The sequence below is a fragment of the Aythya marila genome (genome assembly GCF_965140915.1).
Source record: "Aythya marila genome assembly, chromosome: 1".
Lineage (NCBI taxonomy): Eukaryota > Metazoa > Chordata > Aves > Anseriformes > Anatidae > Aythya > Aythya marila.
The window spans coordinates 91,461,210-91,485,640 of record NC_139042.1 but is presented as its reverse complement, the minus strand read 5'-3'; the positions used below and the strand labels follow the sequence as shown (position 1 = coordinate 91,485,640).

The window sequence follows — 24,431 nt, the reverse complement described above, 5'->3', positions numbered from 1 at the left end:
TTAATCTCTGTCAGGTAAACATTTGTATCATGAAATGCTCCTATGAACTTTCAGGGTTTCTCAGTTATGGAGATATGAAGAGAAAGATTTGTGTTTGTTTTGTTTTTTTTTTTTTTTGTTTTTTTTGAATGAAAGTTGTTTTCAGTGCTGTGCATACAGTGATGTTTTGTAAACATGTTTTTATCTACTTGGAATAAATTTGAGAGTGCTCTGAAAGGCATGCTTCTGCGAGGAACAAACAGGCCAAGAGTTGTGCTTTCCAGCCTGAGAGTTTGTCTGTGTTGTAAAAGCAATAATTTGCTGCACTGGTACAGTCCTGAACACAGCAACCTATATAAATATATATGGGCTCTGGCCTGTAGAAAAAAAAAAAAAGGTAGCTTCCCTGTGGCTTGTATAATTCATGACAATAGCAAATGCAGTTTTTGACACTACTCTTTCCATAATAATTACGTATTTTTTTTCCTTTGGGATATGTATGGAGCTGCATTGGTTTTGTATTTAAGGTATTTGTATTGCCGAAGAATTTAGATTAATAGAAGTCAGTTCTGCAAACCAACAGCTCCTGAAGGCGTTTTCTCTAAACAAGCAGACAACCTCATTTTCTAAGTGTGGAAAAAGTAGTATGTTCACAGAAAGACTCAGTTCCTCTGTTTTTTTCCCCATTTTCTCCAAGTGGCAGCATCCCTTGTAGTGCCAGGTCGTTCCTGTCAGTTAGATCTGAGTACCACGAAGGCTCCTTGTTCTCACCGTGGCACATAACCTTGCAAACTCTGACGAGTCAGCTTTTAGCTTTCTCACTGCCGTAGAAATACTGTTTTTACCATCGTTAATTGTTTTTTATCTGAAGAGGCAAGTTGATTGTTTGCCTCTGACATCTTGAACTGAGGTGCCTTCTTTGCAATATTGACTTGGCGTAATCTTTAAGACGATGCAGAATGCTTTCCTAGGAAACATAAGCAATGCTGCTTCCTTCTCTTTGGTCATATTTTAAATTTAATTCGAAAAAGTCTTTGGAACATTTACACAGTGTTCATGCAAATATATACCAGCCAAGTGTTCTGATGGGAGAACTTGTTGTTATGTACCTGGCTTGCACTTAAGTTCTTGCACTTTGTCATTTTCCATATAAAGAGCAAGTTGAAGGCTGAAGACAATCCTGCTAAATGAAAGAATTTAATAGGATTTTCCCAGCTTTCTTACCAAGCTGTTCTTTTGCAATTATTGCCATGTAGTTGCTGAGCATTCCTTATCAGCTTGTAGCATCTGTTTTTTTTATATATATATTTATATATAGCATGTGTGTGTATTTGTTCTCAGCTGTCAATACTGCTGGTAGAAAGGACTTGATATATCTCTCCGGAGAGAATAGGGTGCATGGATTTCATCTGATCCACGTGCAGACTGTGCACATTCAAGGCAGATGCGCACAAAAGCAAAACCATCAGCAAAGCCATTGCAGGCCTGCCAGTGGAAAGTGTTTGTAAATATCTACAAGAACAGCATAAAAGGAAAGACTAATACAAGGGAAGGGGATGCGGGGGGAATTTCACATCTCTTTGGAGCGTGAGCAAATGCTTACAGGTAAAGATACTGTTCTGGACTGGAAGAGCTTGGAAGACTGGAAGAGGCAGCGTAGTCTTGTTAGCCTAAACCCCTGTTTAATAAACTTAGTGGGGCAGCAGAAAGTAAAGACACAACGTTTTACTAAAAGGAATTTCTTCTGCAGGCTACTAGTGAATGAGGTAAAATTTTTAGATTTTTGTCTTCGTGTTTCAGCATTTTGCCCTCTTTTGAAAATGAAGCCAGGCCGGGGAGCAGGACGACCTTTCAAAAACCAAACCCACCACCTTAGCACAAACAAAATCTTTCAAAACTTTAGATGGATACAGTTATAATATGCTAATGAATTATGAAAAAAAGATTCATAGCAGAGCTTTTAACCAGTGGAAAAGCGGGATCAGAAAGATTAGCTTTGAACAATAGTTGGGAATAAAAACTAAACAAACCCACTAAATTGTAGTCTTGGCACTGAGCTCTCTTGTAGGTATTCAGAGCCTTTTGTCTCGGCTGACTGGGTTTTGCGTCGGTATCAAAGAAAAATATTTGTCTGCTTCAGTCATCTGACCTCAGGAGTTTTCTTTTTACGCTGCCTGTGTAGTTAGTGGGTTGGGGTAATTTCCTCCAGAGGAAAACATCGGCTGTGGGATGTTCAGATATTGCAGTCACAAAGCCACTCAGCAGCTAAAAAAGTTTGGGATGTGTTAGAAAAAAAAATAATATTGGGGATTTGGGTGGGTTTGGGGCAGGCATCAACTAAAATATTGATGTTTTTGAGGTTTCAGTGTCAGAGAGCTGTCACACAGAGCTTCTCCGGGGAGTCTTGGTGTGGTTGGCAGGACTGTGGGGGCAGAGGGAAGGGGGATGGCTGCACTGAATTCATGTGCCAGAATGCCAGGGAGAAAGACGAGGAGGAAGGAATGGAGAAAACTTCAAACATGGGCCCAATAACATGACGTTTCCATGCATAACTTCGTGTGGTCTTGGAGTGGGGCACTCGGTCAGCTTTGCATTACGCTGCCACCCAAACAAAGGGCGTTCTGGTGCTAGTTGCCCCTCTCTGTTCTTGCTTGATGTCACCTTCAAAGGTTTTCCAAAGGCTTAGGTGTATGGCTGTGATGTGCACTGCAGGGATACGGCCTGTCCCTGGATATATAAAACCAGTGTGTGTTCTTTACTTAGTTGTGTAATGAGGTTTTCCAGCCAGCTTCACAATCCAGACTTGTCTGAGTTAGTTTGGTTCCTCTCGTGCCTGGCCTGGCCATCTGAGCAAAACACCTTGGAGCTCTGTTTGGGGGACGTCAAGTGCTTCTGGGTCATAAAAATTCTTTTAAAATTATGCTCTCTGCCTCATTGTTTGATTTAGGCTTATGGTAAAACCCTTTTCAGCCTTTGCAGTGCTTTATTTGCATGTGATTTCTGGACAGATACCTGTCTGTCTAGATTTGTTTGTGAGCTGTTGAGCTAAGAGGCAAAGGGCATGCCTTCTCGGTTTTGTGGGGTGGCAAGAGGGGACACATACATGCTGTCTCCTTTCTTCCCTTTCTCCAGGAGTGTTTCTGGCAAAGGCATATCATTGGAGCCTCAGTGCTTTCTGTTATTTTGTTAGTTAAAATAAACGTTGCTGCTTCACATACAGAACCATCCCATACTGGGAGTAGCATCAGGAGTTCCTGTGCTTTTTTTCTGTATTTTGGGGGTGAGGAGAGACAGAGAGAAGAGGCTACACATGTGCTTTTTTCTTTTTTAACATCCAGATGGAGAGTGGATTAATTGAGATACACGTACTAGAAAAGCTGACATGGGTACTCCAGAGGGTATGGATTAGCAGGACTTCCTACTCTAATCAATAAAATAAAATAAAAATCCCGTATTCAAATAAAACAGTCAAAGACTTATTAGATTTACTTAAAAAACGGAGAAGTTACAGAGTATATTTTAAAATTGTGTATAAATGTGTAATTATCAATATAAATCTATTAAACCTAATTCGATTTCTTTCTAGAAGATATTTATGAGACAAACTCAAAGAACATAATAAAACTAAAGATGCCCTCATATAATTATCTTAAGTGATAAAGGATTTTATTCCCAAGTCACCATCTCTATTGGGATATTTAGGTCTTGTTTAATTCTGGCAGTGCTCAGAGAAGAAAATCCTCTAAAAAGCTGCTGCATTTTCCTCATGGTAGGATCCCCAAATTACTTTTGTTTCCCATTCCTACCCATCCTTCCTTCTCCTTTTCAGCTGTACCTAATCACACTCTGTGCTCTGGCTGGGAGTACTTTCCCCCCATTACTGACAGTCCTTGGGGTGAGAGCTTTGTGTCAAGACCCATCCGCTGGAGCGAGCTCGCTGTGCTAAAACGGTGCTGAGGCATCCAGCCACGCGGCTCTGTATTCAGTGCGTGTGCTTTTTCTGCTTGCTTGTTTAAAGAACAACAGCAACAACAACAATCTTGAAAGCAGTTCTCCAGCTTTTTGTTCTCCAGACTTGTGGTGGCTGCTGTAATTTTGGATTCCAGGGAGCTCTTACGGTTTTGGAGTGTTTCATTCAAAATTCAGTGAGATGGAAGGGAAAATTCATGCGTGTGGGTTTTGTTTGGTTTTGGTGTGTGTGTTTTTTTTTTTAACATTTAACATTTTTGCAGCAACTACTAATGCTTCAGAGATGTACCCAGAACAGAATGAGACCTCTGCAGTGCTTCATGTCCCTTGAGCCTCGGTCACTTGGCACAACAACCCTCCAAAATAATCCTGATCTTGCAGGACTTTTGTTCTGTTACTCAGGAAGGTTGTGCTTGTGTTGCCTGCTTATTGTGATCTTCTTCCCTTTTCCCCAGAAGCAGGCAGTTCACAAATTACTGTGCATCTTGCCAACAATTATGGTCCTTTCCAAGCTGATCCTACCAACCAGTCCTGGTGTTTGCCCTGTGTCAGTACTGTGCTGGAGTTGCCCGCTGCTAACCTCATTTGTAGGGTTTGATGGAGGGCTCAAATGTGCTGAGGACAGCAGAGACAGGGTAATCTTGCACTGATGATAAAATGCATTCTTACATATATTCTTCATTCCCTCCAAACCAATACAGGAGGAAAAGCTAACTGGCTTGGAATCCAATTTAACTTTTCTTCAGCTGATAATACGATGGAGTCCTCTGTAATAGGAGGGCGCCTCAATATTATCCCTTTTGTAGCTTCTGTGTGTTACAAAAAAATATTTTTACTCCAGATGTTGCATTCCCCAACATTTTGGGGCACATATTAGATGTTTAAGTGCATACAGAAAGAGCACAGGAGCTGTGCTACGCTGTTTTCTCGTCGTCAGGCTGGAAGCTTCATGGACTATCACTTTAATTTGGTCAGCGTGCTGCTGCTAAATCACGGAGCCATATTTCACTTCCTATGGGCAGTAATGAGTTGCAAATCAATAAACAGTTCTCCACGGCCTAGCTCATAGAGATGGTGTAACTGGGTATGAGACAGCATTAGCAATATGACTAATACTTGTTTCGGTATTCATTTTAGACCTTTGTTTATGGTATTATATTAAAGATTTAGTGTGGTACGCTTAATTCAGACAAAGCGAGATGGAAGGGAAGAGTAAAGTGCTTGTTTAGAAACTTTCCAGAGACTTAAGGCTGGAGCACTAATAATAGAGTGTTTATTTGTTTATTTATTTTTAAGCTATTCTAGGAAATTGTATCACTGAATAACAGCTATTTTGGTCAGATGTTAGAAGACCTGGCTTGGCTGATTTTGTCACTTAATCAGGCTTCTTTTTATTATACAACAGGACAGAATTTAAGAATTGGTATTTGTGGGCTGCTAACAGTGTATTATGGTGGGTCCTGTGTTTTGTTCCACCTTGTGTATAAGCAGCTGCTCCAGCGGTGTTGGCATTTAATGCAGTTGTCCAAAGCCCAAGGGATTAAAGCCTGGCCCCAGATCTGCGTGTCCATGTAGGGTCAGCTCCAGGGGTTAACAGCCTTGGGTTAACAGACCTGGTGTTTCTGAGGGCAGCAACAGCAGTGGGCTGCTTCCTACTGGCAGCAGCCTCAGGGTAATGGGGGAGAGGAATCGAACCCAGTAAAGCACTAACTCTGGCTAAGGAGTTGCTTGTTTATTTTTTTTAAAGCTGGACCAGCTTTAAAATATGGGTGATACTGTCTTCCTAAGAGAGCGGTTTTCTCATTGGTATGTGGAAAACTGTAATAGGAAGGTATAACAGCATAGGTATTATCTGCCATGTTAAAGTGTTGTACTACGTTGGGAAAACATGATTTAAAGAAAAAAAGGAAAAAAAAAAACAAAAACACAACGTAGTGTTGGACTCTGGTTTCCTCATAGCAGAAAGAATTACATCTCCTTATTCAAACAAGCTATTGATAGCATAGTTTATTAATCTTTTGTGTAATTTGCACGTGATGATAAACTTATCTCTTTCGTGTTTAGGTGCTGGAGATCAGAATTTATTTACTTCCCTGTATCCTACGCTTTCTCAGCAGCTTCCGAGAGAACCCATGGAATGGAGGAGGTAAATTTACATTTGTTGTACTATTTCAGTGTGTTACTAGACTTGGGAAGGTGTGCGTGTGTGCTCTGAGAAGCTCTTACTGTAAATTGAATCAAATGTGGCAACTGCCTTGGAAAGACGAGGTAAACGTGCACCTTAGGATGATCATTTCAGCACTTCAGCTATGTTGAACTTCCCCTGAAGAAAAATAATAATAGCGCTGTGTTTCTTTTTGTTGTCATTGGTTTGTTTTGGTATGTGCCTTGATATGCTTTGGGTGTTTTGAAAGGGATGTGCTGCTCTTTTTCATGAGGATATAGGTAAAGTTTAAGTGGAACTTGATGAAACTTCATGCAAAACAGACTGGTATGGCACACTGTTCTGGTGGGAGAAAAATATTTTGGGAATTTTCCTATTTGGAATTTTCTACTTTTAGAAACTTTTAGATAGAAGAAATCTCTTAATGAAAGCTGAAAAGCTTCTAGCTCCTCTTCTTGCAAAACGGAGCATCTGTAACATTTCAAGTGATACCACATTTCAGTTAACAAACTGCAGTAAGCACAGTTTTGGGGTTTCCAATACCAGAATGTTTCAGTTCATTCCTCTTCCACAAAATAAATTTTTATTTTTGAAAATGTTCTGCAACTTAGGTCGCGTTCCCTAATTTCAGTTTTTAAACTTTGCAGGTCGTATGGCCGTGCTCCGAAGATGATTCATCTAGAATCTAACTTTGTGCAGTTTAAAGAGGAGCTACTACCCAAAGAGGGGAATAAGGCTCTTCTGACTTTTCCCTTTCTTCATATTTATTGGACAGAATGTTGTGTAAGTATTAGGAAAGCAAAATGAAAAATTGGATCCTCAGACTTAAAGTGAAATTGTTTGGCTTTCTACCTGTCCTCTCTGGTATTTTTCAGTTAATCTTCATGATATTTAAACAATTAAGTTTGCATTGCTTAAGCATGCATACCTGATATATTGGAAGCCTTGTAAACTTCAGTACTTTTTACCATAACCTGTATTTGTAGCGTTGCTTTGTGCGAAGAGGAAAGGCTTTTGAATGACCTGTGTTCAGTACTTTGGCATGAAAAAACCCAAGGTCTAACAGCATTATTGCAGTAGCACAGCACACTTGCCACGTAATGAACAAATGTGGCCCGATTATTTCAGCTATCATCTGTTCATGAGATTAAGTCTTAAAAAATATAAATCTCTATTTTACTTCATTATTTGTGGAAGCAATTAATATACATTAGCAGTCTTAACTGGTGCATTGGGCTTATGTAGCCAAGTTTTGGTATTGCGGGTGCTGCAGAGGTGGCCTCTGTGAGCAGATCGCTGCAGCTGCCCCATGTCAGAGAAGAGCCAGGTCCAGCTGGCTCCAAAAAGTACCCACTGCTTTCCCAAGCCGAGCCTGAGAGAGATGCTCCTTGGGCCTCTGGGAGAGCAGATTTAAGGAAGGGGAAAAAAATCTGCTGTGAGACAGCAGCTGGGAAAGAGGAGTGAGAACATGTGAGACAAACAGCCCCCCAGGTGAGTGCGGCAGGAGGGCAGGAGGTGCTCCAGGCAGGCAGCAGCAGTTCCCCTGCGGGCTGTGCAGGGAGAGGCCCCTGGTGGAGCAGGCTGTCCCCCTGCAGCCCATGGGTCCCACATGGAGCAGATCTCCACGCTGCAGCCCCCCCATGGGTGGAGGAGCCCCCGTGGAGCAGATGGATGTGGCCTGGAGGAGGCTGCGGCCCATGGAGAGCCCCCGCAGGAGCAGGCCCCGGGCCGGAGCTGCAGCCCGTGGGCAGTTTGCTCCTGGGGGATGAAGCTTGAGGAGCTGCTGCCTGTGGGCAGCCCCCGAAGGCTCAGCTGGGGAAGGACGGCATCCCGTGGGAGGGACCCCACGGGGAGCAGGGGCAGGGAGGGACCCTGAGGGAGTGGTGGAGACAAAATGCTAGAGACTGACCACAGCCACCACTGCCCATTCCCCTGTGCTGTGTGAGGGGAAGAAGGAAGGAGTTTTTAATTTGCTTTTAATTTCTCACTATTCTAGTCTGCTAGTGACAAGCAATAAATTATATTAATCTCCCTATGCTGAGTCTGTTTTGCCTGGAACTAATTGGTGAGCCCCTTTTCTTCATATTTTCTCCCCTTGGGGGAGTGAGAGAGCGAAGAGGTAGAGTTTAGCTGCCCATTAGTGTGAAATCACCTCAACTGGGCAGGATTTTGTAAGCCTTAATTCTGTTTCTCTGCAGTTCTGATTCTATTAGCTATATCATTATGCTTTTTCTTTTGTTGGGACAAAATTTGCTGTTTGATCTGGTGATTCACCACTTCTCATCCCAGGACACGGAAGTGTACAAAACTACAGTCAAGGATGACATCACCAAGTGGCAGAATGTTCTCAAAGCTCACAACTCAGTGGACTGGCTAATTGTAGTAGTTGAGAGTGATGCCAAGAAAAAGAACAAAACAAATATCCTTCCCCGAACCTCTATAGTAGATAAAATAAGAAATGACTTCTGCAACAAGCAAAGTGACAGGTAAGGATTCTGTTACTGGCAGTCTACTTAACCTTTAACTAGTGCCTTGATTGAATCGCTAGTGTGATTCCCTATGTAATAGTTTCCTTGCTCATTTAAGGATCTTCTCTGCTTCCATCATTTAAAGCAATAAAGGGAGGACTTTATTTTCAGTTCCTCATGGATTAGTGGTGGTTTGTAATTGGTTTCAAAAACCTTTTGAGAATACTGAGATCTCCTTAGCAGTGTGCTAAGATTTCAGAACTGCACCTTCAGAAATAATCAGCTTAAAACATCTGAAGAAACTGGATTTATTCTAAGGAAAATAATGATCAATATAATATAGAAAACTGTTTCTTGCCTTCATTAAAGTTAACAAAGATAAACAAATGTGAATGTGAAACTAACTTTGATACATAATTTCTTCCTTATTTTGAAACACTGCACTGAATATATTCTATATTTTCATTTTGTTTTAATCTCAAGAGTTAACTTTAAGTAGGAGATCTTCCCCCTAATAATGGGGAATGGCTTAAAAGGGTAGATGAAAGCACTCACTGTACCTTCGTGTGAGCTGGCAGCGATGGCATGTCAGCACGTTATAACACGCTGTACATTGGCAGTATTTTTGTTGTACCTAGACAGTATTTGGCATATTACAAGTTATTTGGGCAAATAGTTCAAAAACTCTGAATCAATTTATTGTTTTCTGTCTACTTGGTTGGCTCGGTTTAATCATTTTGCCATAGGATGTTACTTTTCTAACCAGAAATGGTGTTCTGTTTGGATGGGAGACTTTTCCTGCCTTTCAAGATGTCTTTTCCTTTTCTGATCATTATTATTAAAACTGAGTAAAGAAATGCTCCAAATAAGGCTTATTTATTTGTGAGTTACTGTCATCTGTTAAGTGCTTATTTAGAGAAAAAAAAAAAGGCAATGGAAGTTCTAACACATAGTATATGCAAAACAAATTGACAACCTGCAAGAATACACCATAGAGTTACATTTTAAAGGGCTTGAGGGCTTGGGAAAGGCTGACTATATATGGTCTAATGGATCTTGATTTCTGCCTTGCATAATCCTTGCCAGGAGTAAACATAATTATTGTTCTGCCAATTGTATTTCTCAGTAGGCTTTTTTTTTTTTCCTTTGCTAGCTACAGCATTACTTATGTTTAAGTAATTGGAATAATGTATCCATTATTTGCTTTAAAAAAAGAAAAAAAAAAAAAAAAAAAAAGTAAAGCTTTACAATACTCATTGCATGGAAAACACTTAACTCTTTTCCATAAAATGTAGCACAACCTTAAACATACATGGGAAAGTTTAAGAAACGAACAAAAAAGCAGACCACTCTGCCTCCCTACCCCTCCCAGTTTATTTTTTTCCATTGATTAAGGCTGAATTAAAAGCTCAATTTTATTCACTGCGAATCTGTCAGATGTGCACAGTATTTAACTGCATTTATCTGTGCTTTTTTTTTTAAATGTTTTATACCTCCCTCAAAATAATTTTCATCCATCTCTTTACAGATGTGTGGTACTTTCTGACCCTTTGAAAGACTCTTCCCGCTCTCAGGAATCTTGGAATGCCTTCCTGACCAAACTCAGGACATTGCTTCTCATGTCTTTTACCAAAAACCTAGGCAAGTTTGAAGATGACATGAGGACTTTGAGAGAGAAAAGGACTGAGCCAGGATGGAGTTTCTGCGAGTATTTCATGGTCCAGGTAAGAGTCCCTTTTTCTGGGAAAAAAAAAGTGCTTGAGTCCTAGTTCTAATAATGGCTTGTTGTTGTCCTTCTGGTATTTTTAATGTTCTGCTCATTCTTTGAGTCAGGAGAGCAGGGAAGATAAAGACTGGTATTAAAGCAAGATTTTTCATATTGACATGCCTGAAAAGATTGTGTGCCATGTTATAGGTAACACAAACCTGCTGCAAACAAACTTTTATGAACCTCAACAGTAGCAGATACAAATTAAAACTCTTTCTAGTTGCTGTAGCTCCTCTTGAATTTTGGATAAGCGTCCTATTACTGTGATTGTGAAAAGACAATCTTGTAATTGGTTTTAAATGTGAATATTGCTGTGCTTTCTTTGCTTAGTTCATGATCGGTATGCACTGACGTGATTTTTTGTAGAGAAGTGTCTATTTTATAGTAATCCCAAATAGAGAATGCCCTTGAAATTATTATTTTTTTTGATTTCTAAATATGTCTGCTTAAGCTGATGTAGAGAAAAGCAAGAAACTCTAATTCGATAGAACTGAAAGTCTCGATTACTTTGAATTTTCTAGTCCCTGAACAGTTTCTTTTCCTACACTAATTCTACCACGTGTTCATGTCTCCTCTGATTTCATGTGCTGCCACTTGCACGTGGTACATCTACTTCTCAGACTTTTTCTACCTACAGCTTTGGTTCCCTTTTCTGTGTACAGCTGAGCCTTTATTGATACTGCAGTGGTGTTTTCTCAGTGCAAACAAAGGAGAAGTTATTATGGGAGATGAGCGATCAGCAACTTTTTTTTTTTTTGAAACTTGAACTTTCAGTAGATGTATAAACAGTATCTTGTAGTGAATCACGATCTGGATAGAACTGAATTAACTGGCATAGCTGGATGACTGTAGCTTTCTTTGTGAACCTCATTGTGTGAAGAGGAAATGGTGCATCCACTACAGTGGCAGATTTTCTTTTGTTTGTGATTACTGGAAGGGGAAGAATGTTGGAAAAAGTGCTACTTGAAGATGCAGATGGATAGCTTGTAATGCTGTACACAACTAATTTCAGTAACAGGCTCATTGTCTTGTTTGTGTGTCAAAAGGAAGAACTGGCCTTTGTCTTTGAGATGCTGCAGCAGTTTGAGGATGCGCTAGTGCAGTATGATGAACTGGATGCCTTGTTTTCTCAGTACGTTGTCAACTTTGGGGCTGGTGGTAAGTGTCTTAAAGCAGTAAATATGTGTTAACCGTATTTATTTCTTTGCTATGCCTCTGCTAAAACAGCACAATGCCTTGGTGCCATGTGCGTACAAGGGAGATGGAGATGGTATGTTGCAGTGAAGATTCACTGGGCAGTTTATGCCCCTGTTTTGTGTTGTATGCAAACAGCTTTTTGCTTTCGGGCCTCAGAGATTAAAAACAGTTTTTAATGAAAACCTGCATTTTGCTTTTATTCTATTATCGTTATAAACAGAGCTCTGAAGCTCTGTAATTACCTAAGTATCGATCTGGCTGGGATGCAGTTACCGTTCTCACAGTTCACTGCTGAGTTACTTAATAAAGAGCTTCTAGAACAAATACATCCAGTTTTGCTTCAAATTACATGAGACATTTCTATTCAGTTTTGTAGTGATTAACAATTATGTGCTTAATCTGCACTGTGGAAGACGACCGTCTCTTCACAAAAAATTACTGTGCAAGAAATATCAACTTGTTACTGTTTTAATTAGCCAGAGTGCGTGTTGTTATATAACATCTTTAATCAGGTGTGTGTTACGAATCTGGTGAAAGTGTGGTGCAGGAGTAATTGCAGTGAAATATATTTGTTCTGGCTAAACCTGAAAGTGAGGGCACATCCATCAATGACGGCTGAGTAAGAAATGCTTAGGTGGATAAAGCTTGTTTGTTTTGAACTTCAAGTAGGATTAATCGCTGAGAAATAGATTACAAATTTATTGCCACTATACTAATAGCAAATATGTAATTGAAACAAAATGCACATGGGGTTTGAATGCTCTTAAATTCAGTTGTTGACTTAGCTATGGAATTTCTGTTGTTCTGATTTATTTTTTAACGTTAAGGCATCGTATTTATCATGGATAAGTAATTTAAGAAAGAGTAAGCAAGCTTGTGACCTCGAAGTGGGAGGGTGGAAAAAGGCTTAACAGCAGTGATTGATTCTCGGATGTTAACTTTATTTACTTAGATGGTGCAAACTGGCTGACATTTTTTTGCCAGCCAGTGAGGAGCTGGAATGGTCTAATCCTCCGAAAACCTATAGACATGGAGAAGAGAGAGCTAATTCAGAATCAAGAAGCTACTCTACTGGACTTGCGTAGTTACTTATTTTCTCGCCAGTGCACGTTGTTAATCTTCCTGCAGAGGCCATGGGAGGTTTCCCAGAGAGCACTGGAGCTTCTTCACAACTGTGTGCAAGAGCTCAAGCTATTAGAAGTGAGTCTGTGTAATATATTCCTTTACACAAATGATTTTATCCAATGATGATCTAACGAGATTGCTGAAGTTTAGGTATTGGTCACCGGAATACAGTAAGCACGGGCTGTGAGGTATCAAAATGATGCTGTAATACCAGATTGTATAACAGTGCTAGAACTTAATGTTTCATGACGCAGTTTTCTGTGGTATTAGAAGAGTGACTTTGCTTTCGCGGGCCTGATACTGTGATAGCAAGTTCCATAAGTTATCATGCTGCATTTAAAAACAGAAAATCTGCTTCAGAAATGTTGCCCTTTAAAATGACAACTTCACATGTTGTAAAACTAACTTAAAATTCCCATATATAATGTGCTTTGTGTGTTGTCGTGTTTTTGTTTGTTTGTTTTTGTTTGTTTACTTTTTTTTCTTAATAATACTAAATACAATGTATTGTATTATACAATTATTGTATTATACAATTAATAAATACAACCAGCCTTCTAAATTCCAGAAGGATAATTTCGATGTTAGTGAGATTTGATGCCTTTGGAGAAGTAGTATTTTATCTACAGAACATTTTCCTAACTGTTTTCCTTAGACTTAAATTTCCAGAAAGTTGGAAACTTCAAAGTACTAGTACCTGTTAATCCTCTCTTGCTTCTCTTTCATCCTGGTGACTACATCCAATCCAATTAACATAATCACTGTTAAGTTGTTTAGTCATTTTGGCTTCATGAACTGATTTTCGTGTGCGTGTTATTTGGGAGCTAGTAAAGAGTTGGCCTCTTTTTGCGTGTTTTTTAGAGTTAATTCTTCAAAGAGGCTCCTATGTTGTATCAAGAAAAGTATTTTGCTGGTGTATATTCTTAGCTAACTGGTGTTTATTTCTCAGTCAATTTTTTTGTTCATCTTCAGGTCTCTGTTCCTCCTGGAGCTTTGGACTGTTGGGTATTTTTGAGTTGTTTGGAAGTCTTACAAAGAATAGAAGGCTGCTGTGATAGGGCTCAAATAGATGCAAATGTTTCCCATACAGTTGGTTTATGGAGCTATGCTACTGAGAAGGTGAGCAAACAATGTGTTGTTCTTACGGCATTTCAGTTTTGAAATAAGCCATTTGTTTCTGTGGAACATAAATAAATATTTAGCTTGGAACTTTAACGTGTGGTTCTGCATATTGGTCTATTCTCTTGGGAATGTTCTGGATGAGACATCCAGGTTTATCACCCAGTTGCACCACAGGTGGATGAGGCCTGGGAAGTACTGAACATGTTCACCTCTTTGGAGAAGGGATGGAAAGGAAGAATATTTCATGTCATTAAACTTGGTCTGGCACTTACCCATCTCTCCTCCCCACCAATTCTCCCCTCCCCTGCCAGAAGTTTGATAATGATTGGCTAATTGAACTCCAAAATGAGCTCAGTCCTTCTTGACTAAGAGAAGGAACGTGTTTTTCAGTTACAACAGGAGATGCTGACCGGATCCAGATACCATTACTGTTCTAAATTGAGATTACAGCGATCTGTTTACATAGTTCATTATTTCTTCAGTATGTGACTAAGACACTAATAGCCCTTGAACTTTACTGAAGGTGTTAGCTTTGGTGACTTGGGAAAGAGGCAAATAAATAATAACTTGAAGTTTTTCAGTTGAGCAGCCCTTGTCATAGACAGGGGAAAGTCCGAAAGTTGTAAAATGTCAGTTTCAGTGCTGTTAAGCCCCTTCCCTAATCACATGAATGCCTTTTCAAGTTCCACTTACTCCATTTCTCTAAAAGAGTTAACGTCTAAAACAGTTTAAAAAGTTGTCAGGAAACTCCAGAAACTAATAAAATACTGTACTGTGATCTCGGTGGATGTTTTTGAGGATGAGTGTAAGCTTATCCTTGTTTCTATAGCCTGTAGGATGTTCTCAATTTGGTGTGATCATAGTTTGTGTATGTTTTAGTAAACTTAAGAATCTGCTGCTGATCATAGGATGTCCTTGTCTGAAGTATTACTAAACCACAGAAAGAAAATCTTACCTTAAAATGTGGTGCTTAAAAAAGGGAATGGGGAGGAATCTCAGAATGAAGGAAATAAACAGTCGTTTAAAGTGGTGTTGGGTGTATCAGACACTTCACATGTTGCTGCGTTTCTAAAGAAGATTTGTACCTGGGTTGGAAATGTTGGTGCCATTCATAGCTCTTCTAACCCAAAAGGTAAAGGGAGAAATTATAGAATAACAAATAGTGGTAAAGTGGAACAGACTGAATGAAGTTCAGCAACTAGTGAGGAAAATAAAGTGGAATTTAATGCTTTTGGTTTTCCCTTTAATGACCATCCCCATTCAAAATGTTTTACAGCAATATAACAAGCTGAGAACTTTTCGCCTGGGGGGAAAGCGGTTATTTTGGTAGCTGGTTGAGTTACACTAAATGAGATACCAAATGGCCAACGGTAAACTTCTTTATCACAGGATCCTCTCCTGGCTTCTGGTTGTCACGCATGCCAGCTGCTGTCTGGAAGGAATTTTTATGGTAGTTTTGTCACACTGTTTTAAAACAGATTAGTTGTGCTAATCTCCATTTTCAAGAAGGTTTTCTTTTTGAATACAATACTTGGGGTGAATTTGCAAGCTCATCTATCAGTGTATTGGAAACTGTGCATTTCTTGATTGTATAGTTTTCAAACTTCTGTACTGAAATACAGATTTGGCAGTAACTGCCAAACATCTCAAGCTTTTTTCATGCTTGTAGGGAAAAAGAGGATTTATTCTGATTTGGTTCTCTGCGAGCAGGGCTGTGCATGTCTATGCATGTGTTCCAATGCTGAGTCTGCAACTTATGTTATATACAACTCAGTTCTTCATAAAAATTAATTTCTACCTTAAGTGAGGATCACAGTTACCTTGTTAAAGGTTCTCTATTTTCTTCCTATGAAGCAACTTTATTATAGATTTTATAAGTGGTGTAATACGGCAGCAGTATTTTCCTTGGAAATGTCTTGTGTTGTTGGAATGGTGTGATAGAATAAAAGGCTTTTTGTATTGGTTTTATAACCCACTGAAAACAAGCATCTGGATTCTCTTACAGTTAAAATCTCTGGGTTACCTGTGTGGGCTCGTGTCAGAGAAGGGACCCAATTCAGAAGATCTTAACAGAACTGTTGATCTGTTAGCAGGATTGGGAGCAGAACGCCCTGAAACAGGTATTACCAGGAATATGCATGTGTTTTCTAATAACGGACATTGTCTTTAATGCATGGCATATAAATATATCGATAAGAATAACTTCTGGGTATCCCTATGTTTATATAAACATTGATAGAACGCTATTATATCTTACGAGGATTTATTTTACTGTGTCTAGTACTTGAAATTAACAGTGCATCTTCTTGCTGTTGCAAATGTAAGTTTTTTCCATTAATGGTCCATTTATCAGCATTTAGGTAAATATTCTGGAACAGTACTAGTTTTGGATAAAGTTTTTAATACTTTCACACAAGCATTAAAAATACTTGAAAAAGAAGTGGAAGATTCTTGATCTAATGCAAATAGATAACCTGCAACCTGAACTACAGGGTGGTATTATGGGAGTTGAAGTGATATTATTTGAGTGGCTCAACAATGAAATTTATTTACTGGTTGTGGACTACTTTTCCCTCACAAAGCTATTTCTAAAGGGAAGAAGCTTTCAGAAGTCAAAAAATGCTAGAACAATTAGTACCTTTGAAGTATTAGCTGTCAGGCTGGCACGTTACTTGCTCTTACAGTCACAATATATGTTTCTTAATTCAGCACTGTAGTACCTGTTGTGTTTATTTTAAATGGGGGCTTTATTCTTCTGGAAATGTTGGGACGTATTCGGTCTGGCAAGAACTTTTAAATTGAGCAAGCTACTTCAGAAAAAGAAAATTGTACTTCAAAGGAAAATGGTTACCAAGACCAATGCTTAAGGTATAAAAATGTCTTTAAATTACAGTATACTTCTGTCATACATTTTATAAATCCAGCATTGGAAAGTTGAGAGAATATTAGTCTTGGCAAAATACAGTGGTATTGAAATACAACTGTGCGTGTTGCAAGGTTGAATAAATGGCATGAAATACTGTGTGGAGAAGTTAGCATAGTTACTGTATTGCTGCTTGTCTTCACCAAGCTACACTAAACATCACTCGTGTTAGTGTGTGCAGCACTCATTTTTGTGAGACATCCTTTCTTGATCTTGTTTTAGAATCTAGAGACTCTAAAGTCCCTAGACTCTAAAATAAGAGTCTCTGGGAAGAAACTTATGATCTGTCTTTAAGTGTTGTTGGTGGATATTAAAATAGGCATGTATTTGTAAGTGATGTTTCCTATTCTTTTTTTCCTAAAGCCAATGCATCACAGAGCCCTTATAAGAAACTTAAAGAGGCCTTATCATCTGTAGAAGCTTTTGAAAAACACTACTTAGTAAGTACAGTCTTTGCTTATTTATATTAGGTTGGGATATTTACATTATAAACTGAATAGGGCCCAAAGTTTTAAACCTGAGATGATGGTGTTAGGAACTTGGATCTGTATTTCTGTATTTTTGGCATCAGAAGTCATTGCTTACACTCTGAACACACCAACGCTGATTTGTTTTACAACTGGAGCCCTGTATGGGACCCAGGTTTTAATTATGTAGATTAATATTTACAGTTATGAGGCTGGAGGTTATTTGTGGCTATGTATACTTAGCTATCAGAAAAAGCCAACGTCATGGCTATCCTACTCTGCTGTCTAGAATTATTTGAATCTTCCCCAGAAGAATATTACTGCGTGAATCCAACTTTCCTTCAAATGTTTTAGGCTTGCATCTTGGAATGAGTGTTACATGAATTAAGTTGTTGTTGAATTTCTTATATAAAGTATGGGACATCTGCAGATATTTCAGTTAGAGTTGACACAGTTTGAAACATTACAGTTCTCATTGCACGTTAATTTGTACATTTATTTTCTGACAGCTCCCTTATGGAGGAGCCATTGTAATGATATTTTGGATCTTTTTTTATAAAAGGTTATTAAATAAAACCCCAAACACCTGACTGTCACAAGAGTGTTTGTGGGTTTTTTGCTTGTTTGTTTTCCTTAGAAATTTCAGAGGAAAATGATTTTATAGTTACAGTACTGCCTTTAAAGTTCTCTGGGACAAAGCTGGATGAAAATTAATCATTTTTTTAATGTGAAATGCTACTCCATTTTTTACAAAGTTGTTATTTAAAGCAAGTCTTAACCAATTTGTTCTGAAGATGCCAGATTTCACATACATGCCTTGTTTCTTTGCGTCTTGTTGGATAGGTGGACCAAAACAAAGATTTCTCAGAATTGATGGCTGTGCTTATCTTTTCAGTTCCAACTTGCACCCTAAGATCTCTGCTATATTAAGCAGTATCTTCCTAATTTTAAGAAACCAAGAGGGGTCTGCAGAGGTTGCAAGTGAAAGAACTGCTTATCCTGTTTGTATTTCTGACTGTGCTTTTACACATCAGAAATTCAGATTAGTAGAGATCAGATCTACATAGAAAATCTTTTGCAGTGTTTGTTGCATAAATACATACAATTTACATGTAACTTTGTTTTGTCCATGTATTCAGTGGAGAATGAGGAATTAATTAAAATTTCCATACACAACTAAGATGACTTACTTGCATTTAAAATTTTCATGAGTTTGGAAAGTAAAATGCAGCTCTTCAGAAATGTTGAAAGCAAGAAATGATGAGCTTTTATTACCAGAAAAGGATGGTTTTGTTTCATTCAATGTCTAGTCTTACGTGACAACTTTGGAATCTTTTGTAAGACTGGCAGGTCTTCTACAAACATGTTGTCCTGTACCTTAATTTTGGGTGAATGTTACTTTTCATTTATTTAGTTTGGTGTCCAAAACCTCTCAGTTCACACTGGTTGGTTAAGGAGTGAACCGATCAAGTTTATTGTAATGTGCTGTTTTGTGTTCTTTAATGAGACCAAGAGAATGCATGGGTGATTTTTTTTCTCTCTTTGGGCTCTGGTTAAGAAACATCACAAACAGGTTAAGAAAAGTTTTGGGAAGTCCGTTTTAGGTTGTTTTTCTGCCCCATAGAATAGACACTTTCCTGCAGATACTCTATTTAAAACAAAAAAAAAACAAAACAGGTATTTGAAAGTTCTTAAGTTATCTCTTTTGATGACCAAAGTAGATCTTAATATGCTAACTGAAGGACAATGAGTTGCTGTAGAAGAGGCTGCTGGTTTGTAAATGTGGTAGGAAATGTCTTTATGTCCAGTGATGATTAGATATTGGAGAAATAATTTTGATGGTGCTATACAGCATGTTTTGATACAGGGAAAGACCTTTCTCACAAAATTTGCAGTTATTACAAGCTTAGGGCAAGTTAAGGAAAGTGGCCTGCAGACGTTGTGGCTGCATTAAAATTAAGCTTAAAGATGACTGAGAAACCTCAAGTCAGGATTGTGTAGCTTCAAGCAGAGTTCCTTTAAGGCATGCTTGGGAAAGTAACTATTCCAATTGTAGGTTAGTATTTTGCATTTAACTTGATGGCATTATCTGCAGCTTTAGTGAAAGAATCACGTATTGTACGTAGCTTTATTTATTTTTGAAGTATTAGTTGTGAGTCTTTAGAATAAACTCTAATATTTTGCTAAATGTTACACCGTGATGTATCCTGGAATGATGCATACACTATGCTCTCATGTAATAAGAGCAAAATGGGCTATAGTCCCCAAGAAACAGGTGCTTTCAAAAAACACAGGAGGATACATGTGCATTTTCTTGAGTATTTTCTCTGTTTTTGAATTGTCTCATCTTATTTTTAATATGCTTATTTTCTTCTGCAACTTATAACATGGGTATGTTGCAAACCTCTCAAAAGTGTGTCTTGGGGGCAATAAGAAATCTAAAAAGCGACTTGTTCTGGTAATTTTGTTGTAGTAACTTAGTTACTGGTTATGACTTTATGTGAAATATCAGGTAGCTGCTAAAAATACACAGCTTATAATATCTTCTTGTCTTTTAAACAGGATCTGTCCCATGCCACCATTGAAATGTACACCAATATTGGACGAATTCGCTCAGCTAAGCTTGTTGGAAAGGACTTGGCAGAGTTTTATATGTAAATGAAAGCTTGAATATAATACTTGAGGAAAATAACCTGTATTTCAAAAGGAATTTTAAAAAGTATTTTTATTGCAAACATACCCTAAATTTTGCCCTGTTTATGTTTTTTTTTTTTGGGGGGGGGGAAGGAACAGGGGAAGGCAGGGGAAAGATGAGAACGCTGGCAATCTTTTTATTTTGGACCCTAATTCTCACCTCATTTTAGTACTCGTACCTTAACTTTCCTCTGTTCTTTATCTTGATCTTCTGCTAAGGAGGAAAGGGTTAGGAGGAAGACATAACCTTGCAATTACTGTAGCCTACTTTCTAACATGATTTCTGATTTGCTTCAAAATTTACGTTCTTAAACATACACAGACACACTTATGTACATATATACTTAAAAGCCAGAAAATATGTTCTTTCAAGAGTTACCAGTTTTGTATTTGAAGGTTTTCATTACAAAATGTTTAGTTTCCCCCTCTATGAAACTTTATGATTTCATTCCTAGTTTCTAAATATATTTTCTGTGTTTATCTCTGGCTCTTCACTAGAAGACCCTTCTGTGTTGGTTTTCTGTCTTTAATCTTAAAGAATTTGGGAGTACTGATTGTTTTTTTTTTTGTTTGTTTCTTTGTTTCTCGGGTGCTTTTATCTTTGGGCATGCTTCTCATCCAGGTTCAGTAAACCAGTCTGAACTTCTTGCCAACAACAGATTCTCTTAAATTAAATTTCCTAAGTTAATTAATTTTCACCTGAGGGGATAGCATCAGATTTAAAGACTACCATGGAACTGTTATGCAGTGATAAAATGATACTTCCATTAAGGCATTTTCCTGCTCTAAAATTGTTGAGCAAGCATAATTTTAGTTACCTGTCAGAAGTCTGAAATGGCTTTATCATGAAAATACATTTATGGGAGTTACGTTTGCCTCACTTACTCTGATTTGTGATAGATTTGTGTATGAGGTCTCATTGACATTTTATGTTTAGACTCATTGCAGTTCTGCATGCTTAAATGAAAGGTAGGGCAAGACATTGAGCTAGTACTAGCAAAATGAATAGTTCTGCTGCATTTTGTTCTGCATTCGTATAGTGTATTCCCCATGACCACTTTTTAAAAAAAAATGTTTAGACAGTGGCCACAAAGACACTTGTATCACTCTGTATTCATTTGTTTATTTTTAAAGGAGGAAGAAAGGTCCACAGAAGGCAGAGGTCTATCTTCAAGGAGCACTGAAAACTTACCTGTCTGAGGGCTGGGCACTGCTTGTCACGCATACGAGAAAACAGTTAGCAGAATGTCAGAAACACCTCGGACAAATAGAAAAGTATCCTCTAAAAGACGGAGCAAAAAAATTAAGACTGGATAAAATTGTATTTCTTATCTTTCTGGTTTTGGACCTTTCTTTTTGAACTAGACTTAAACAACATAAATGTCTGTCCTTTTTTGAAAATTGTTAAATCACTTTTAAACAGTCTTATTTTCTTTTCTGCTTCTCTGCATGTGGCATTCAGAAAACCTGAGCTAGGAATATTACAGTCTTCTGCACTTACATGAGCATTTGTGTGTCCTCAGCACTCAGAAGTGCAAGGAATGCCTTATAATGTAACTTAGTATGGTAAGTGGGGCTGTAACAGCTAGCAGCTTCTCGACAGAGTAGATTGGAAAGTAAACAAAAATACTTTGGTTGTTTAATTCTAAATGTGCAGTGTAATGCAACAAGCTGGGTCTTTAACTTTCATGCTTCATTTATCTGTTGTCAAATAATGAACTTTTAATGCTCATTGATCTTTTTAGGTAGGAATTTGGGGGGAGGTTTGCACAAGTTTATAGATCTGTAAAAACTAGAGATTCTGCAATGATCTCAGATGACAGTACATCTTCCATTGTTTCTTTTCTAATGGAAACGTGGTGATGATGAAGGCAGGTCTTATACTAAAAGGGTAGAAAGGCAGTACTTGAACTGTTATTTTCAGTCAAATTTGAGAATGTAATGAAATATACTACCTCCTGTTTCCTTAACTTTGTTAGTTATCTTCAAACAAGCAGTCTTTTAGCTAGTGATAACCACTTAACAGAAGACGAACGCAAAAGCTTTTGCCAAGAAATACTAGATTTTGCCAATCAGCAAGAAGAGAATCAAGGTAAGTCTGGTTTTTAAATACATAAAACTTAAGCTGCTCTAATCTAGTCTTTCCCTAAAAGTAGACTAAAATACTTTTTCTGTTTGGGTTCATTACCTTGTGTATGACTTCAGAAGCAACATGGCTTTTTTTCCTGTAATCTTCAGAACGTTTATAAAACTTTTGAAATAATTAAGGCTATTCAGTGATGAAAGGGTAATTAAAGTTTTCATTTCATTTTGAGGCCACTTTTGTTTCACCTTGCCCATCTGTTTGTCTGCTTTGCTTTTATTTCACCTTACCTATTTGTCTGCTTTGGCAGCTCATAATTTCCCTTGTATTGTTTTTTTCAATTGCTACTTAACTTTGACTCTGCATTGCTGGCATGCAGATGACAGCTCTGTGATGATACTTTGTTTTCTGATGTTAGATTTGTTGCCACCCACTTGCAGTATTTTGACCATACTTGCAGTATTTTGACCATACCACCTTCTATTTTTATACATTCCTTTGCTTCATTAATGTCTTATCTCTGAAATTGGTCAAAATCCACGCTTTCTGTAGATCTAAGACTTCATTTTTATGCAGAAGTTTTTCTTGATGAATAGATATATCATATGCTATTATAGACATGCTTCTTAATTAAGTTTTGGTACTGCCTTCAGTGTCTTTTTTTTTTTTTCTTTTAATCTAAAAAAGTAAAAGACCCTTATCTGATAAAGCTGATGGCTCAAGGCATTAATCTGATTTGTTAGTTTATTAGGCTTGTGTTTGCTCTTTATTTATGCGCTCTGGGAATTTTGCCACTTTGTTACTGTGCTCATCTATGACAATTTATGTAGTATTGAAATGTTAAACTTCCTCTTAGATATTATCTCTTCACTTAGTTGTCTCAATAGCTTAAGGAGTAGTAAAATTGTAGTAGATGAATTATTAGAAAATAAATCCCAGCATGTTAAATCTTATTTCTATGCAAGATAAAATATGAATGTATTGGTTTGTGAAATACTGAATGAAATGAGAAGGATTTCATTGTGAAAAGTTGATCAATTTGATTCTTGGGATTTAAATTTTTGAGGGGGGGAGAATCTGTTGATCTCCAGCAACATACGAAAATAATACAATTCCTGATTTTTTGTTTTGTTTGTTTTGTGCCTTTTCAGGTCAGAAGATTATATTGCCTATGCACTCCTTTGCACAGTTAAAAACTCTGCATTTTGACCCTCCGAATGCTGTTGTCCATGTGGGTGGGAAGTTGTCTATTGAGTTGACTTTGCTGAGCCAAATGCCCATCCCTGTCCAAGTGGATCAGATTGCTATTCATGTTCACTTCAGCATTGAGAAGAATAATTACAGGAAAACAGCTGAGTGGCTCACTAAGCACAAAACCTCCAATGGTGTTATCAGCTTTCCAAATGAGGTGGTAGGATTTCCTTTGTCAAGAAACAACTTGCCAGCACTCGAGCTCTATGAAATGTATGAACGAAGTCCCTCGGATAACTCTTTGAACACAGCGGGAATCATCTGCAAAAACGTGCACATGCTACTACGAAGGCAAGAGAGCAGCAGTTCTCTGGATATGCCCTCAGGGGTGACTTTGGAAGATGGAGCTCACATGTTAAAGTGTCACAACTTGATACTGGAACCAGGGGTCAACAAAATAACGTTCAGTACTCAGGTATGCTTTTATGGTTGAGTGAACATAACGCTCATGGAAGAACTAAAAGCAGTGTTTGAGGAAGAGCAGAGTGCTAGCAAGTGGTACCTGTATTCCTGTTACAGTTTGCCATCCCCCTTGTGGCTGCCTTTTCATTGCTCTAGACCATAATTTCCCTTTAAAGAGGGCTGTTGGTTTTGTGCCAAAATGTACTGGTGACTCTCCTATTAGTAATCGTGAGTCAGCCTTCCAAAACTTAAACATCTTGATTATTGCTGCCAAAAATTAAACTGAGGAATTCATATGCAGGATAATGTGCTGTTCATCCAGTCTGCCTTTGCCGATAAGCTTATTCAGAATAACGTTAAAAATATTTTGATGGGACTGCATTTTCTAGCTTTCAATAAGTGACTGTGTGGTTAAATTTGTTTACTAGCCTGTCCTTCAGTATAGAAGGTGGTAGAATATTTTTTCATTTAGTGGATATAGTAAACATCCTACTTGCAAAAAGTATGACAAAGTTAAGCTCAGCTTCAAATATTGGAATTTAGAAGATGTCAGAATTAAAATTGCCCCATTATTTATCTTAATCATGCAATAAATGAGAAAGGACACAACATAAAGAACATCAGGAGTCTCTGTTTACTCCTGCAAATCTAGTGTCTTGTAGCACCTGCGAAAATAGGATCCCTATCTAAATGCCACCCTCAGAAACTGGCTCGCAGTCCTGTTTCTGCCGTAGAGCATTGTCGGTGAAACTCCTCCAGTTCCTCACTTACACATCCTTCTAAGCCAGATTCATACTTGGAGCAATCCATTTTTCCCTC

At 38.1% G+C, this 24,431-nt stretch overlaps 1 protein-coding gene across 1 annotated transcript in view; it reads left to right on the top strand.

Annotated features, from left to right (window-relative positions):
• The window catches only part of TRAPPC10 (trafficking protein particle complex subunit 10), a 39,756-nt gene that overhangs the window by 2,480 nt on the left and 12,845 nt on the right, over positions 1–24,431 (top strand). Inside the window, exons 2-14 of the mRNA XM_082766488.1 lie at positions 6,013–6,094; positions 6,760–6,895; positions 8,402–8,598; positions 10,109–10,304; positions 11,395–11,506; positions 12,498–12,745; positions 13,643–13,789; positions 15,798–15,912; positions 17,079–17,155; positions 19,745–19,836; positions 21,011–21,151; positions 21,856–21,968; positions 23,111–23,625. Of these exons, the coding sequence (XP_082622614.1) occupies positions 6,013–6,094; positions 6,760–6,895; positions 8,402–8,598; positions 10,109–10,304; positions 11,395–11,506; positions 12,498–12,745; positions 13,643–13,789; positions 15,798–15,912; positions 17,079–17,155; positions 19,745–19,836; positions 21,011–21,151; positions 21,856–21,968; positions 23,111–23,625 (2,171 nt within the window). The remainder of the gene's footprint in view (positions 1–6,012; positions 6,095–6,759; positions 6,896–8,401; positions 8,599–10,108; positions 10,305–11,394; positions 11,507–12,497; positions 12,746–13,642; positions 13,790–15,797; positions 15,913–17,078; positions 17,156–19,744; positions 19,837–21,010; positions 21,152–21,855; positions 21,969–23,110; positions 23,626–24,431) is intronic.